At 45.9% G+C, this 17955-nt stretch overlaps 1 protein-coding gene across 3 annotated transcripts in view; it reads left to right on the forward strand.

Moving 5' to 3' along the window:
* The window catches only part of KPNA5 (karyopherin subunit alpha 5), a 39217-nt gene that overhangs the window by 8878 nt on the left and 12384 nt on the right, over positions 1–17955 (forward strand). For 2 of the 3 annotated variants that reach the window (XM_078618413.1, XM_078618415.1), the window contains exons 2-13: positions 2669–2802; positions 3353–3445; positions 4238–4340; positions 5407–5501; positions 7140–7271; positions 8612–8700; positions 9633–9732; positions 10207–10370; positions 14329–14407; positions 15789–15914; positions 16430–16557; positions 17743–17924. In XM_078618413.1, coding sequence (XP_078474539.1) covers positions 2669–2802; positions 3353–3445; positions 4238–4340; positions 5407–5501; positions 7140–7271; positions 8612–8700; positions 9633–9732; positions 10207–10370; positions 14329–14407; positions 15789–15914; positions 16430–16557; positions 17743–17924 — 1425 coding nt within the window. The remainder of the gene's footprint in view (positions 1–2668; positions 2803–3352; positions 3446–4237; positions 4341–5406; positions 5502–7139; positions 7272–8611; positions 8701–9632; positions 9733–10206; positions 10371–14328; positions 14408–15788; positions 15915–16429; positions 16558–17742; positions 17925–17955) is intronic. The other variant, XM_078618414.1, reaches the window with a different exon arrangement.

The following is a 17955-nucleotide window of genomic DNA, read 5'->3' on the forward strand; positions in this document are numbered from 1 at the left end:
GCACCGCCAACCTTGTGGAAACAGTTTTTAGTTTCAAGTTTCTTTCGTTTTAATCAGGTGACAACTTAAGAGACCAGCAGGAGTCTCACTTTCAAGAGTGACATGGAGCATCAGGTTGCCAGTAGCTGGCGACTTTTACTATGTACAATCCTAATTGAGTAGTTTTGCAGGTGACTTTCTATCTTGGACAATGTGTACCCTAACGCCAGCACACACAAATGGCCTACTGTTGAGAATGCCAATGAAGCAGATTAGGCCTCGGCAAGGTAAGGTAAAAGTTAAAAAGTAAAAACAACGAGCCTAGTTTTACCCTACCTTTTACCCTTACCACAATACAATCTCTCTACCCTACTTTTTACCTTTTAGCAGGTAAGGTAAAAAGCAACGAGCCTACCTTTACCCTACCTTTTACCCTTACCCCATACAAATTACCCGATTACAGGGTAATTACTAGGGAACTACACGTGAAAAAGGTTTATAACGGTAAATGCTAGGTAGAGTGCTTTATTCATATAGAATACTCTCAATGATTCCAATTTTACACGCTTGTTGTTGTCGTTGTCGTATCCTCAAATTTTGTAACTCAATTTTAACCCACTTCCCAATATGGTATCGACTGCAAACTTGGTATACTTATGTCATACTGATGACAATACTATATTCTATCATAAAAAATATATTTATTTTTACATAATTTTTTATATGTTATGTTTCGGCTTGGGTCTAATTGTCCACGCCTAACTGACGTTGGCTGTAAGCTTCGGGGCCACTTCTTGGAGTCGTGGAGTTCTGCCATTACTAGTACATTTAATAAAAGCGTGTTTAAAAAAAGTTTTTTTAATTGTACTTATTAAATGGAGGCCAAGGACTGCGCCACGGAGCTTTTAGCGGTAAACAAGGAACCGTATTTACCGGGTAATACTTCGCGCTACCTTTACCCTACCGGGTAATTCTTCCGAGCTACCTTTACCCTACCCTTTACCTTACCCCTTGGCATGTCGACATCTTTACCCTTTACCTTAACCCTTTTACCCGGTAAAAAGGGTAAATTACCTCATTTTGCCGAGGCCTAAAGCAGATGGCGCTTAGTATTATTTAGGTTATTACACCCGCAGTGATAATCATGGCACCGGCTAGAATTGAACCGTGAACCTCTGTAACAAGCGGCGAAGACACTGCCGCTTGTCCATGTCACCGCCCAATCGGGACGGCACTAGACGGAACAATAGCAATGTAAAGATTAAATCTATTTGTATACTCAAGATACGTACAGTACGATGGGATGGTTCCTGATTCGCGTATGTTTATACGGAAGTGGTTACGCAGTGCCCCCCCGCACACTGTGCCAAGAAGCTGGTGACCCCAGTTTCACATCCTGCACTGCCTCCCCCCCCTTTTGACCAACCCGCACTGACCAGCTTGGTAAAGTGTGTTATGTTCTGACAACCCCCATAACCCACATGGCGTTGGGGAGCCTAAATTAAGAGTTGGACTGGCAAAAGGCTGCCGATTACATTTTTAAGATTTGTCAAAATAATCTATATGACGATTAAATTTGAACATTTCCGTAAATTCACATCCCTGCACATACGAGTATATAGTCAGCCGCACCGCCATTAGCATACGTTCTCCACATGCATCACAAGGGGCAAAGGAAAACATCAGTCGTTAATCGTAACCCCGCGTCATCTGCTTACTGTACTGTGGAGTTGAAAAGTGCCCCTTACAATGGAGAAAATGTGTTAATTTCCTTGCTTTGACATTCTAATTGCCCCTTTTGTTTTTTATTTGGGGTTTTGTGGGGAGATTTTTTTTGTTGTGCATATAATGGTGGTGCTGCGCGCATTTCCTTTGTGCGAGCAACTTCAGTTAAAGCTACTAAGCGTGGAATATGTAACATCAGGGGGGAAAAACCAGACAAATTATGCACGCTGTTACGTATTCGACTTCTTTTTAATGTACTGCACCTGGTTTTCAGAACCAGGATTTTATGGGCCCTGTCTTGAAAACAGATAAAATGCTTACAGAACAATCTGCTCTAATTATATTTTTGAATGTAGTTAAATTTACATTTCTGTGCAGCAGTGATTGATACATGTGGCCACTGTGTGCTGCCTAAAAATATAGACTCTGGATGGTGACTAAAGACTGAACCGGCACCAGTGTGTTTTTGGGTTCCAATTATATTCCAGCCACACTTGATGAAATCGGATTCTTAAGTGCAACGAGTTCATGGTTTCAGTTTAGTCACCAATGATTGCATAAAACCCCTATTCAATTTAGTTTGTTACTTAGTTTGGTTTGATTGACATGTGACTATCACTCATTGCGGGGAATAAATGTGTCCCTATTGTGGATTAAGAGGCATACTTAAGTGACGAAAGAAATGATCCTGTCATGATGAGGTGTGCATGCATTTGTATTACTTAATCTGTATAGTTTTCTTTCCTGGGATAAGGTCAGGTTATAGTTTAAATGTGTGATTAATAAACCGACGTAATACTAACAGAATTGTTATCGAACAAAACTGCTGCATTGCGTCTGTAACAATTAACGACACAAAGTGACCGCCGACCGATGAATGATTATGACTTGATTTTCATCTGGCGGAGCTGTCTGAATCCCTGTAGCTGACCGCTGTGGTGTGTGTTGGTGCTGTTTCCCACAGACATAATGGCGAGCCCAGCCAAGGAGAACTATCGGATGAGAAGCTACAAAAACAAGGCGCTGAATCCGCAGGAGATGCGGCGACGGCGTGAGGAGGAGGGCATTCAGCTGCGCAAGCAAAAGCGCGAGCAGCAGGTGCAAGCTTGTGTGCGCCCTTGTCCCCCGCTGGGGTTTGTCATCCCATGTGCAAGATGGACACAGTGATGTAATTTACTTGGGACGCCGCATTTTGTAGTGTCAACTTTTCTTCAGAGCAGTGTTCTTCATTGCAAGGCTCGTCGGCCCCTGGTGTTCTTGAATGCGGTCACTAACGTGCGGCCCCCGAGAATATACATCTGTCAACACCCCCCATCATTGTGCTGTCAAACCCAATGGTTTCAAATGTGTGGCGGTCTTCACACTGATGTCTTATCGGCGAAAGTGGCCCCTCTCCGAAAATAATTGAAGACCACTGCTTTCAAGTGATGCAATTTTAATGTAAAATCTCATGTAAAAGTTTGTGTTATGTGATGAGACTGGCCCATACCATCCTTTGACTTTACTGTAGGGTATTTACCCAATGAAACCTGTATTCCCACATAAGCTGAAACCAACAGCGAAGCATGTCATCTGGCCTACGTTCAGTCGTGCTTGTAGTTTTTAGTGTCAGGGTTGTGATGACGTATGTGTTTCTCTCCCCTGTCAGCTGTTCAAGCGTAGAAATGTGGACAATCCCAATGAGGATGTCTCCATGGACAATGGAATCCAAGATCCCTCCGTCACCACCACCATACCTGGGGTAAGACTCCCTTCCCTTCTGCCCCCCCACCCAACTGGCACGCTGCCCCCTCATTGGGTCACGTGCCCTCGTGTGATAGTGGCGTTGCACTCAAATAATGAGCCATTGGAGAGAAGTTGACACTGGCATTGAAGTGTCTTCCGTAGTGAGTGGTGACTTTATTAAGAGTAGGGTTTTTTTAAAGAGTAGGATTCTTCTAATGGCGGCTCATGACCAAATGTGGCCTGTGAAGACTTTTGGAGTTGCCTGCCAAGACAGAAACAAATGATAGCGATGAAAGTTGAGCAAAACATAGATGGGATTTAGCCTTGAGACAAGAAACAAAGATAAACAATGGAGGTTAGAGACCTGGAGAGGTGACAAATCATCAAGTGGTCACATGTTACGGACTATACAAGGTGCCGATGTCATGTTACACCATGGCATCCATCCACTTGGCCCGCTGGAAAATATAGTTGAGGGAATCCCTGGCTTAGAAGTTGCCTCTGTGAAAATGTGAGACGATAAAATGGAGGAGAAATTTTACCATTGTTTAGTAGTAATGTTTTCCTCCATAGTGATACATACTTAATAATATGAACTCAAAAATCGAGGAGATTATAAGCTTCACTTATAACTCGTGACATATTCTCAAGCAAATGTTACTTATAAAGAACAAAGCACATTAATAATGTGGTCATATTCTTCTTTACATTGGCCGCCTTGAATATATGCATATGGTAATGCCTGTCCACATGATGTCCGTGGGTCGGCAGGTAACGTAGTAATTCCGCTGCATCGTTTTAATTTCAGGAGTTTTCGGTCATCACGATTGAAATGCTGCAGATGATTTTTTCTGACGACCCCGAGCATCAGCTTGCCGCCACGCAAAAGTTCAGAAAGCTCCTCTCTAAAGGTAAGCGTATCGCAACCGGAGGTGAAGTCCATTGACGTTTTGGTTCCAAGACCAAGGTGGTTTCCATGACCTGGGATTGAGGGAGGAGTGGCTGAGAAGTGTAGTTCTATTTTATGTTTTGTTACAATGCTGGAATAGCAGTCACCAAGAACATCTTTGGAAATGGGAAATGTTCTCTGTGTGAACTCAAGTTGAAATCCTTTTCTGCCAGATGTTTTTTTTACATTTACTATTCTTTAAAAAGTGATTTAAAACTGCTCTGATATAAATATTGAAACGCTTACATGGTTTTTTGACAAAGTACTATTTACAGTACTGTTTGGGTTTAAAAGTATGTATTTAAAATAAATAAGATAAAAATAAATTGTTAACGTACAATAAAATGTAAATATTTGACCAATAGCCACGAAACTTTTTAGTGTTGACTCCCATACTTACAGATAAAGCTGCTATTCTCAACATCGGTTATTACCAATACAAATGTTCATAAAATCAAGGGACAAATACATTGACTACGTTCATCATTAACACCGTTTTATACCAGAAAAGCATCTGATAGGCTAGAACTCCAGACCATGGTCCTTCTCCTTGAGAAGCAACCTCTGAAATGAGAATCGCACAGCCGTTCCACTCATTGCTGCAAAGAAACATGACGCAGGAAACGGCAAAGTGGAGCAGCGTATATAGCATCTTGACATGTACGTGTGTGTGAGAGACGTGCAGGGAGCAGTGGCATAGTGGTGGGTGAGCGCACTGCTACGAACCTGGCGACCCGAGTTTGATTTCTGGCCACGGCTAACATCAGTGGTCAGTGACAGCTGAACCAGTCCCTGGGCCTCCCTGTTGCCAACTCTGCCTTAAATGAGTACTCGGTGTGGTGTATACGTTTTAAAACGATGGAGACAAAGGTGGCCGGGTGTAGTGCTGGCCACACCACCACCTCGTGCACCGTTCCGGCCTTCATAGGTGCTTGCTTAACGGCGCTTGCCCTGAGCCTGCGTAGGCTATACGGGGCGGGCGGGGGTCTTTGTGTGACATGTTCCCCTTCCCCCTCTACACAACTCAGAGCCGAACCCCCCGATCGACGAGGTAATCGTCTCGCCCGGCGTGGTGCCTCGCTTCGTTGAGTTCCTCAAGAGGAGGGAAAACTGCACGCTGCAGGTTAGTCGCGCGTATTCCTCCTCTGTGCATGTTGTGCACACCATCGCGCGCAGCTGGCTAGCGCGCCGGACCCTCCAAATACACAGGTTGCTGGTTCAGTCTCCCGGCGTGGCTGTTGAAACAGTGGTGCAAGCTTCTTAAATCCCCCCCCCACCCTCTGTCCGTTTAACATGTAGGCTTTTGCGACCAATATCTTTATTTGGGTTAGATCACATATATATGAATGTGTCGTTAAACCCGCCACCACCCGACGCAGCCAGTCACGTGAAAAAAATATTCCAATTTGTTACTGGTTCAGCACACCGGTGTGTTGGAGAGTAAACTCACAACAATTACAATTCGAGTACGACGTTTCACCGGTAATTGCCACAATCAGCCTCATCAGGCGACAGCCAGATTTATGGAGAAATCCTCCTGTTTGAGTCCTCTGTCCACCAAGCAGTTTAAATCGTTAAGCCACAGTCGCTCAGCAGGCCATGTGTAGTGTGGTAATTTGTGGAGAATCCCACCACTTTGAAGACCTGGCCAACATGAAGAGTCGACCAAAATTCCCTCCAGGGATTCTCTCTCATGCGTCGACGAGTGGAGGCATAAGCAAGTAGTTACGGGTCTGCACCTGTACCTTCACATCGCCGTGATCCCCAAATGCTTTGGAGGCACGGCATGGTGGGTCATGCACCTTTGCCGAGACTTCCAAAAACCCATTGCTCTGCAAGGTGACCAGGAGATGGCACTAGAGCAATTGGATTTGTATCATGTTTGAGTAGCCTTCTTTCTGAGTGTTATCCCTGTGTGTGTGCTCTTTCTCTCGGTACTCTGGTTTCCTCCCACACGCAGGACAACAATACATTGTATAACAAATATAACTTGAGGTCTGTATGGAGTAGACAGCTGCTCCACTTTATTGTGGACCCGAGATGTACTCTCTACACAGCCTGTGGCGGTCACGTAAATAACTATTAGCAATTTACAATGATTTAGGGTATTTGGCATTCTATCGAATTTAGGAGGAGAAAATAGGGATTTTATCGTGCTTAAAGAAAGGTGCACCCAAAAAACATGTTGGTTTTTGTAGACACTTAAACTATGGTCTGTCCCAGGCTTGCCAACTTGAGTTTGACACTTCAGTCATGAGATGAAAACTTTAAACCTTTGTCGCACGTACTGCAATGGCATTGCTGTAGTGATGCATTAAAACGTATTGCAGTAATGCCGCATTGATGTCAGCAGAGCACGCCTGATTAACTTTTTCTCATTAGCAAGGATCCAAACTCGTCGGGCAGGGCCACAAAAACCTTACTCTGACTATTACAAGAACATTTTATTTATTGGGTTGATTCTTTTTATAATTTAGGCGTCATTTAAAGTATATTTTTTCTGCACACCCAATGTTTGGCTTTACAAATCAGAAGTGTAATGGGTACACTAAAGTTAGTCGATCGGCTGGACGTATTTGGTGGGGGTAAAGTTTGGGGTACCCTCTTGAGGGGGGCTCTCTAAAAGTTCCCTCCAGCAGATGGCCCTTCTGCCAGCAGCAGTGGCGTGAGCAAGTCGTTGCAGGGGCTGTGCCGGCTTGCCGTACACGAGGTGAGAGGGCCGTTCACAACGTTGTCGCGTCCACTCCGGTGTCGCCCGCAGTTCGAGGCTGCGTGGGCGCTGACCAACATCGCCTCGGGGACGTCGACGCAGACACGGGTGGTGATCACGGCCGGCGCCGTGCCCATCTTCATCACGCTGCTCTCCTCTGACTTTGAGGACGTGCAGGAGCAGGTAGGGCAGGGTTCACCTGTCGTCGGCTTTGTCTCGATGAACTTACTAGGGGTTGGAGCCCAGAGAATGTGGCTTGTGCGTTTCCTACGCCTGCCTGCCATGCCCGCAACCTCAGACCGGCGCGTTGACAATCGCGATTCACGGCCTCTCCTGTAATTCACGAGGCGCGGCGAGCGATTATAACCCCAAACACATGGACTGCTCGCTCACCGCACGTGCGATCGCTTGTTACTCACCACGTACTCCTGCATTTGCCTCCCACCACGCTTGCTCGTTTAGCGCTTGGCGTACTCGCCACTCCACAGGCTCGCTTAGTGCTTACTGCATTCGGTGGCACTTGCTGCTCACTGCACATTGCTATTGCTTGCCATTCATCAGCAAGGCAGTGAAAATATATATCCAATATTGGTGGCCTCTAAGCCTGTGTTGGGAAATGTATTTTAAAATATTTACCAAATGCAGTTTTAATTATTAGCTGTTCCTCATTCATGGGTGGTCAATGACTAGGTGTTTACCTGACCATTAACCTCATCACATAACTTGATGAATGTTTGACATTTATAGTTTCGCTAATGGACTGTCCTCTGCGTCTGGCTATGAGCAACAGTGCAGACTGCTTTTGCGCTAATCCAGTGTCCTAATGTTGCCTCGCTGTCATTCCTGGAATTCTCACAGCACAAAGCAGGGTTTCATTAACCACACAATGCGATTTAGACCAGCACCTCACGTTTTTCTACTCTGCAGAAACAACTTGGGATGCTCAAGTGTGTTTGCTCTCATTCCCATTACTGTGTTTTTGTTCCCCAATGGGTGGGGAAACATTGCTCTCGAATCTCTTACTGCAAGTGTTGTCTTACGTCCTCCCTCAAGTGGCAGTAACTAAGAATTCCAACCTAGCGGAGGAAGTGTTTAGGTTGAGTGCCTTTTTAAAGGTCGTCGAGTGTCACCGCAATAAGTGTTTTCCTGTGTGGTGATTCTTTGTAGATAGCATAAAAATATAGGCCATATATCATCACTATAGGTCGGCCACAGTTACTGATGGTGGGTTTTAACCCAAGTCGAGTTTAAACAGCATTTAATAATCAAAATCAGCACACCCAGTGTGCCTGAGAGGAAAGTTTCAAATTATTACATAGACCAGCCGCATCTTGGATCAGAAGTACGTACACCGACAACAACAAAAAAACTTGGAACGAATGCTAAAAGTATGCAAATACAAAAAAAATATTCTCAGAATTGCAGTGAAAGAGAAAAAGAGAGGAATGCCATGGATGAGTGAACAAATGTAAATCGGGAGACATCATTCCTCCCCGCACTGTCCCCACCGCCCCTTGCCGCAGGCCGTGTGGGCGCTGGGAAACATCGCCGGAGACAGCCCCGAGTGCCGCGACTACGTCCTCGAGTGTGGCATCCTCGCGCCGTTGCTGCAGTGAGTGCGACGAACGGTTGCCCCTGCTACCCCTCCGTGTGATTTTATAAAAACACAACGCCCCATCCACAAATACGACGGAGGCGTCGCGCGGCGACTACTTCAGCCGTACGAAAGAAGTTGATTGTGGCCGTCTGTTAATAATAATGACATTTATAACTCACCAGGTTTTGCAGACAAGTCAAAAACTTAGAGGCGTGGAGCCATTCTCAGGGCTGCTTGCAAGCCTGACCAAACAGATAGGCCTTTAGTTGTTTCTTGAAAGTCGGTGCATTTGATGTTGCGGATGTGCAAAGGGATAGTTCCACGCCGAGGGGGCGACAACAGAGAACCAACGCAAGGCTACAACAGTTCGAGACCTCTTGTCTGAAGCAGATTTTGAGTGACGTTGCTGCATAGGGTTCTACCTTCAGCTTCAGTGCAAGGCGAGAGTAGCGAGGTGTGGTGGGGAACCGGTGGTGAAGGCACAACGACAAAGGCAGGCGATTTTATCATTTGTCCTGCTAGCAAAATGGAGTCAATAACGAGTACGGAGAGCGTTCGCTAATGACCGCACACAAAATACTTGGAGTTACATTTGGTTCTGCGCTAAAATTGGAAAAATGCCGACTTTTGAAAATGAAAGGTGTGGGTTTGCTACACGCATTACTGTGGCATACTGGGTGAGAGAGTGCTGCCACCCTCTTACTGTGTGGATGAGAGGTCACTTGAAGTGATCGCAGCGTTAACTCTGGTATCCGCTTTCTTTCGTGTTTTTGTATTGTTGTTGAAACTTTCTGACCTCGTGCCCGTACTGGACATCGAATGTCAATAAGAGATTCGTAGCTTAGCGGATTCCTCCGGCATAAATAAAGATTCCGATCCTGAAGAAGCCGAAAGGGTAAAAAAAGCGGAAGTGTGAACCGAACTTGGTTCTGCCTCTCTCCACGCAGGCTGCTCACCAAGTCGAACCGCCTGACAATGACGCGGAACGCAGTGTGGGCGCTCTCCAACCTCTGCCGTGGAAAGAACCCCCCGCCCGACTTTGCCAAGGTGACGGTGCCGCCTGCCGGATGCAGTTTCGCTTGCGTGCCAACACGGTGTTGCCCTCGAACTTCCGGGCACTGTGCTATGCCCAGGTTTTCTTAACAAAAAAGGCCATTTGTTTCCGTGAAGACCAATTGTAGACAATTGTTATTGCTATGAATATAATTTCAAACCATTGCCGATGGCCAAATCACCTGGAATGTTCCCCCATCTCATTAGATCTCGGGACACTGAGCGCGGTTGAGCCTGCCTAGTGCTTGGATGGGTGCTCCCACATTTATGTGTACCCCACTTTCACCAACCTCCCCCCCCCCCACAACCTACACAGTGTGGGGCAGCCGTCAACCAGCAGTGGACCGACAAAACGACCGTCCGTGCATGTACAAACCATTGCTGCAGTGTGCACCCACAGGCGACGTCTGCCTGTGTTCGTGCACACTCGTGCTTATTACCCTCCTCGTGCGTCCTCCCCTCCCCCAGGTGTCTCCGTGCCTGAACGTGCTGTCACGCCTGCTGTACAGCACCGACACGGACATCCTGGCGGACGCCTGCTGGGCGCTCAGCTACCTGTCAGATGGCCCCAACGACAAGATCCAGGCGGTGATCGACTCGGGCGTGTGCCGTCGCCTCGTTGAGCTGCTCATGTGAGTTTCCACTGCTCCCCCCACCCCCACACCCCCCACCATGTGATGCATAATTTTTTACTCTTTACAAATCTGTTTGAAAGCGTGAATGCAATCGCTCTGGCTGTCGGTCTGTAGTACTGTCACGATTGCCCATAACGATGATCCAATGTGGACGAACCTGCTGTATGAAGCTGTTGCTCTATTTGGGACTTGCCCGATAGAAAACTGGCCAATTGGTCAGAGGTTTGCCCAATCCTTAAAAAGACAAAGCAGAGCGAAAATAGCACTGGTTGCATATATTCAAACGTGCTTTGTCCCGTCAGCTAAATAATTCTGAGCACAATTGCACATTTGAGAGCGTTATGCAACACGTGTGTATACGATTATTTTTTTACCATTTCATCACGAACGTAAAATGACCAGAAACACAGTTGTCTTGAAGGTGTAATGTGTAAAATGTTACGTGTTTATTGAATTAAGGAAGCTTATACATGCTTGGCAAAAGACAATGGGATGGAATAATACAGTAAAACCTTGGATTTCGAGTAACTTGGTCTGCGAGTGTTTTGCAAGACGAGCAGATTTTTTAAATAAAAATGTATTTGATAAACAAGCGAGGTCTTGCAATACGAGTACTGTAGGTACGTACAGTATATGCTTTGTCCGCCGAGCGTCACGTGATCACAACTGAGCCGATGGTTCTTCTCTCTTTCGCTGCGGGATTGTGGGTAATCGTCTCCCATGCTCGGTCTCAGTCGGCGTGCCTCACTCGTATAGTCAACATCCGTGCGAGCGTACAGTATACTGTTTACTATAGTGTTGTGACCACGAGTGTGTGCGTAAAGCATTTTTTATTTTGTGTCCAAGTGTAGTGACTGTTCTTTAGTAACTGTACTGCAAGTGAAAGTCGTCCTACACAATAACCCTCCTCTCCTCTCTCGTCTCACTCACACCAGCCACGATTAAATTTAATTAATTAATTTGATTACTTTTATTAAATGTAAATAATAAAAATATAAAAAGGTATTTTGTATTAATCATTTTTATATGAATACAGTATTTTTGGGTTGTGGAACGAATTATCTGAGTTTCCATTGTTTCTTATGGGGAAATTCGCTTTGATATACGAGTGCTTTGGATTACGAACACGTTTCCGGAACGAATTATGCTCGCAATCCAAGATTTTACTGTAGTTAATAATACAGTTAAGTCTTCACTATTTGTGAGCGGATTAACACGGGTCGCGGATTAACTGCACTCATTAGCACTTTTTTAACCTGCTCACGCGAGTTCTGTGTGTAGCAGTTCCCCACTGCCCACAAGGGTCAATGACCCAGTGCCCACGTGCCTGTAAACCCATTGCTTTAGGAAGCGGTAGTATGCAGCCTCGTTTACACGTGTTTCACTTGAACCTTGTTTTAGTTTCACCTGGGCCACCCCTCTGCCCCATGACCCCCATTTACTCTGGGTTATCGAGAGTTGACGACAATAATAATAGGTAGAAGACATTTTCACAACGCTCACCCTGTGTCTCACCTACTGCTGTTCCCTGGAAAAAAAGTGCTCATTGTTGCTAAATAGTCTCGCTCTCTAGAAGGTAATCTTTTAAAGGTCACACTTGAAATCTGATATCGAGGTAAGCGACTAAAGTTGTTCATGTGCTTGTACAGCTCTTTGTCACTCTAAATACTTACGATATTATTCTGCGACTGAGCGTTACATCTTTGTTAGATGCAATTTGCCCTCGTAGAAATCACTCGCGCTACGCCACGGTTCTCTTGTTGAGCCTTCTTGTCCATTGATTAGTTGACAGCTTGCAGGGTGGGGGAGCCCTTCTGTGTGGTGTAGGGCATAGGGGTTGTTTCCTATAGACTGGAAGTTGGATGGGAGAACGTGAGCAGACTGGCCCGCCTTTAAGTAAAATAGTCGAGCATGCTGGCGGCGCACTTCATTATTTATTTACCCTGGAAGGTTTTTATTTTATTTAAAAAATGTCCCTGACCGGGTTGCTACTTTGATGTGCGTTGCGCATTGATCAGGGTTGAACTAAGGTGACGCTATAGGGGTGCCGTGGAGCGAGACAAAGCGGGATGCGGAGGGAGCGGCTGGGACATGGCGTTCCTGCGAGAACGCGGCATCTCGGCTCGGATGAAAAGGATTTCCAAAGCGCAGTTCCTGCCGCCTCTATTCATACACAGACCCTGGCTTGTAGACCAGACTGTGCCTTGAATTGCCAATCGTGATATTTTAGTTGTAAAATCACAATTAGCGGGTGGTTTGCGTAACAGTTTATCGATTTGAAATTGATTGCTGCGCTCACGGGTACGTAGGCTGAAATGTGCGACGATCTATTATTTAAGATTTTAGCAAATAATACGGAAATTAATCCTTTGGGATAAATAAATGATGCGGAACAAGCTGTGACATCTTGTCCGTTAAGGGAGCCTCCAGTATGTCTGTGGATTCTGAGGCTTGTGTCAGAAATTCTTTGGAGATGAGGATAGGGGATGCTCTGCATTGTAGCAATGTTGTGAGACATTCCCAAGCGGAATCGCTTGTACAAAGTGTACGGGAAACCATGTGCAGATGCACACACAAATATGTGCACATGCGTATGCACCACGCATAAAATATTGTAATATACGTGTGCATTAGACATTTGCCTGTTCGGCCAAATACCAACTTTGGCTGTCGCCTGATGATGCTGGTTGTTATTACCGGCGAAACGTCGTACTCAAATTGTAAATGTTGTGGGTCTATTGAACGAGTAACGAATTGGCATGTTTTCTTTACGTGACGAACCTTCGTAATTGGCTGTGTAGGGTGGTGGCAGGTTTACTGACACATTTATATTTACGAGATCTAAGCCTAAAAAAAAAGCTCTGTGGATAAAATTGGCTGCGAAAACCTACGTGTTAAACTTATTGAGGTGTTATGCCAATTTGAATTTAAATACGAATTGGTATTTTATAAGAGACGAAAACTGGAGAATGTTGTTCCCTTGGCCTCTCTCTTTGTCTTCATTAATATCTCTTTTCTGGCTCTGTCTCTTGGTCTCTCTTTTCCTTTTATTTTTTTAAACCAGAGCTGCTGTCATTTCTGCTTTTGTTTCTCCATTTTTTTACGCTTAACGGTAATGATCGCCTGCTCCGGCAGCTACCCTCGAAGGAAATAAATCAGTGCCGGCACTTAAAACATAAACTTGTGTATGTTACGGATGAATAAGTTGCATTATTTTAGGTTTTTTTTCTGTCATTATGTTACGTACTCGGTTGAGATGGCTTTTGAGGGAGGCGTCTGGTTCGCTGTGGGGAGTTGGGCGAGTGATGGGGTTTGTAAAATGTGAGGGTTTTCCTTGTGAAGTCTGTCGCCAACGAATTTACTTTGTACTGCACAGTTGTTGAAATTTGATGCTTGCCATCATGCTCGCTGTGAAAGGCCCTTTCAGATCGGTTGCGCAATTACGGTCACATTGTCAGGCCTCTTCCAGCTGTGTGTGTGACCAACTCGGCATCGTGCGGTAACGAGTTTGTGTTTTTTTTCCAACGGTTGTCGAGCCAGTTGTCACGTCCCTCGTGAGCATGATGGTTGTACTGTTTGCGCGAACCTCGCCCATTTCTGCTTCACCGCCAGAGTCCGTTTTTCTCGGTCTCGTTTGATTTGTTTGTGATTTTGAGCTCTCCACCCTGGTTTGTCGCACTGCGCAAATCCCTTGGAGGATGGTTTTTCTTGGAAAGCAATGAGCTCTGATTCCTCTAATTCTTGCTCTCGTCTCCGATTCTTATTTCTCGGTACTGTTTTTGTTTTACCTTGAAACAGTATTTTCTCATGACATTTTGAAGATGTGGGATGACATTGGGGGGAAGCAAACTACACAATAAAATGCCGTAACAATGTTTTTGTTCAAAGCAGCACATGATGGTGAAGTGCCACGTTGAGTCCGCCTGCTCCCCCCCCACCGTTATGTCTCGCTCAGGCACACGGACGTGAAGGTGGTGTCCCCCGCCCTGCGCGCTGTCGGAAACATCGTGACGGGAGATGACGTGCAGACACAGGTAGGTGGGGGGGGGGAGTACGTCCGACTGCGCCGGTGACACAAACCCAACAAAAACCATCCGCTCTGAATATTCATGTCTAGGTAGATTGACCGAGGCCAGAGTTTGTCGACTTGTGGTCGTCGTGCCGTTCATGTGGCCGGCGAATGCTCTTGGGAGTTGCCCGCCAGGAAATGTCTTGCCGGCATGTAGGGAGATGCTGGTTCGGGAGATTGAGATTTTCTTTTTTTCCGTGGATAGAGAGCTGTAGACAAGAAGTAAACATTAGTTATGTTGATTTGAGGCTTTCGTGACTGCAGGAATCCATACTCTTTGGTTCTTTCTTTCTATCCCACCTGAGGACGATCGCTTGTGTGGCGATCGAAACGTCGTGATCTATTATTATTTTTCTACGTGACTTTACCGAAAGAACCAAAGAGATTTGGTTATGTTATGAATAGTGGTTATAATCTCAATTGTATCCAAGTTAACTTGAGAATAAGTTGCTTGAATTTAGTAGTTCCCAACCTGTGTTCTGTGGAGTGGTGATTGCCCGCAAGGCTGTGGGAAACCGAAACTGTTGCAGATGCTTAGATTTTGTTTCGCAAAACTATTCATTTCCTTGCACATTTTCACAACTATATAGATTAGTCCAAAGTACAAGATAATTATATTTATGTTTAATTTTTATTTTCCTGTGCTTCTAGAGTAGCTTTCATTTAAAAAAAAGTTTATTGGTGCGTAGAGGCCCATGAATAGAATCGAGGCGTGACAGGGACGGTCTGAGTCCAGACAGGTAATGACGTGACAGTCCGCCAGTCTGAACAGCTTTTGATGTGACAGTCCGTGAGTCCAGACAGATTATGATGTGACAGTCCGTGAGTCCAGACAGATTATGATGTGACAGTCCGTGAGTCCAGACAGATTATGATGTGACAGTCCGTGAGTCCAGACAGATTATGATGTGACAGTCCTTGAGTCCAGACAGATTATGATGTGACAGTCCGTGAGTCCAGACAGATTATGATGTGACAGTCCGTGAGTCCAGACAGATTATGATGTGACAGTCCGTGAGTCCAGACAGATTATGATGTGACAGTCCGTGAGTCCAGACAGATTATGATGTGACAGTCCGTGAGTCCAGACAGATTATGATGTGACAGTCCGTGAGTCCAGACAGATTATGATGTGACAGTCCGTGAGTCCGGACAGCTTATGATGTGACAGTCCGTGAGTCCAGACAGATTATGAACGGGGCACAAGACGGAGCAGGGGAACGCGGATCCAACATGACGCTTGACTGCTTGAGACAGCGCGCCATGTTATGACGATGCTTCCCTTGTCCTTTGTTCACAAACTGCCCTCTCGTCCCCTCCGTGCACACCCCTCTACCACACCACAGGTGATACTGAACTGCTCGGCGCTGCCCTGTCTGCTGCATCTGCTGAGCAATCCCAAGGAGTCGATCAAAAAGGAGGCCTGCTGGACCATCTCCAATATTACAGCCGGCAGCCGGGCCCAGATACAGGTCTCACAATTCCACTTGCACCTTAAAGCATGACGAGTGAGGGGGCTTACAGCCAGCTGTGGTAACATTTTACTTGGCCTGCGGCTGCATGAGAAGCCCGACCACCTCGAAAACGTGCCCAGAACAATATTTATCTGTCGCTGCACCCATCTTAACTGTGCTATAATCCTAAGCCAAACTATTATAATTGCTAGCCCATGATCTTCTTTGGTGAACTGCTGTAGAGAATGTAGTTTTAAGATCTCAGCTTGCTTGCTACCTTTATTGTTATCGAAATTAACAACGCTTTTGTCTTAACCGAAGGCTAGATTGTGGGACTTGGTCAACCCACTGCCACCGATCAGTACGTGTCAAGCCCCTTGTCAATCCACTGCTGGATGAGCGCCACCATGCCATGGTCATCAGAGCAGATTTTTGCAGAATTCCCTAATGCAACCGTTGTCCTGCTTTAAACATAGAATAATCCGTCAAAAACCTATTACCATTTTCACACTGAAATGTATTTCTTTGCCCAGGCGGTCATCGATGCCAACATCTTCCCGGTGCTGATCGAGATCTTGCAAAAGGCGGAGTTCCGAACGCGCAAAGAAGCAGCCTGGGCCATCACTAACGCCACATCCGGTGGCACCCCTGAGCAGATCCGGTGAGGATGGTACTGCTGTCTAAGCAGATCTAGTAAGAGGGGTGTTGTACTACTGCCTAGTAGCTCTGAAGACGACACTATTGTCCGGCAGATCGTGTGAGGAGGGTACTGCTGTCTGAGTACTACTCTTGAGAGAGATGGTTAAACAAAGTTGCCAACCCTTTTGGCGCACTTTATTTGCTTGAGTTGATTCAAGTGAAGAGAATGAGCTGTGCCCATCATGCGGCTAAGCAGGTAGAATTAATCTCTGATAGATACGTTTTCTCTATCAAGGGAAACTTTCTGAATTGTACTCCAGCCAAGGTTATGCCTGTTGTGAATCAATTGTCACAGTTCGATCATAAATCTATTCTAAAAAAACTACTCTGCAAATGTATTCAATCTGTAGGCTTTCCGTGAACCTAGCCCATACAAACTTTATGATGAGACATTTCCTAATTATTTCCCGGATGGTTCGTTGCATGTAACCTCCATTAGAATTGATACCAGTGATGATTTATTCTATTGATCGAACAAAGACCGCTTCAATATAAACACGCTGACTGTTGTACAAATGAGTTCGTTCATGCAGAGGTGACTAAAAGCATGGGGGGTGCACAAACCACGACTGACAATAGTAAAATAGGATGCTCTGATATCTGGCCCTGTCGCCATGGTGACGAGATGTTATGTAACTACCTCGCCTGGTATGCAGGAGATCGTGGGTTCGATCCCGAGCCTAACACCTGTATATTTTGAGTTTGCATGTCTCTCCCCGTGGTCGCATGGATTTTTCACCGGTTCCGCCGGTTTTTCCCTCCATATTCAGTAACATGCATTTGAGTATTTGACGCTATCATTTGTGATAGCCAGGTTGCTTCTGAAAAAAAGCTACATAGCTCAGTGAAGCCTTACCTGGTATAAAATTAAAACTAATTTAGTTTTAGAAGGACCTTTCCAACACTGCTGCAGAACCCAGTGAAAGGGAATTTGGAAGGAAAGTTCGTGAACGTGCAGTCGAACGATGAACAATCGCGTTTTAAAAGTGACATCGGTGGCAAACGTCCCGAGCCGCTGTTTGGCTTACCTCCTGTCATATAAGCATTGTGCGATGGAGGAGTGGGGGGAAGTAGGTCTCCCAGTACTGACGGTACCGCCTGCCCCCCCCTTCCTCTTTCCCCCCGCAACGACCCGGTTTGCGTGGAGCAGGTTTCTGGTGGAGCAGGGCTGCATCAAGCCGCTGTGCGACCTGCTCACCGTGATGGATGCCAAGATCGTGCAGGTGGCTCTCAACGGCCTGGAAAACATCCTAAAGCTGGGCGAGCAGGAGGCACGGCAGGACAATCTGGGCATCAACCCCTACTGCGCCACAATCGAGGAGGCATACGGTAAGCGGGCGGGTAGTGGCGGGAGAGGTAG

This window comes from Lampetra planeri, chromosome 57 (genome assembly GCF_965212315.1).
Source record: "Lampetra planeri chromosome 57, kcLamPlan1.2.h2, whole genome shotgun sequence".
NCBI lineage: Eukaryota > Metazoa > Chordata > Hyperoartia > Petromyzontiformes > Petromyzontidae > Lampetra > Lampetra planeri.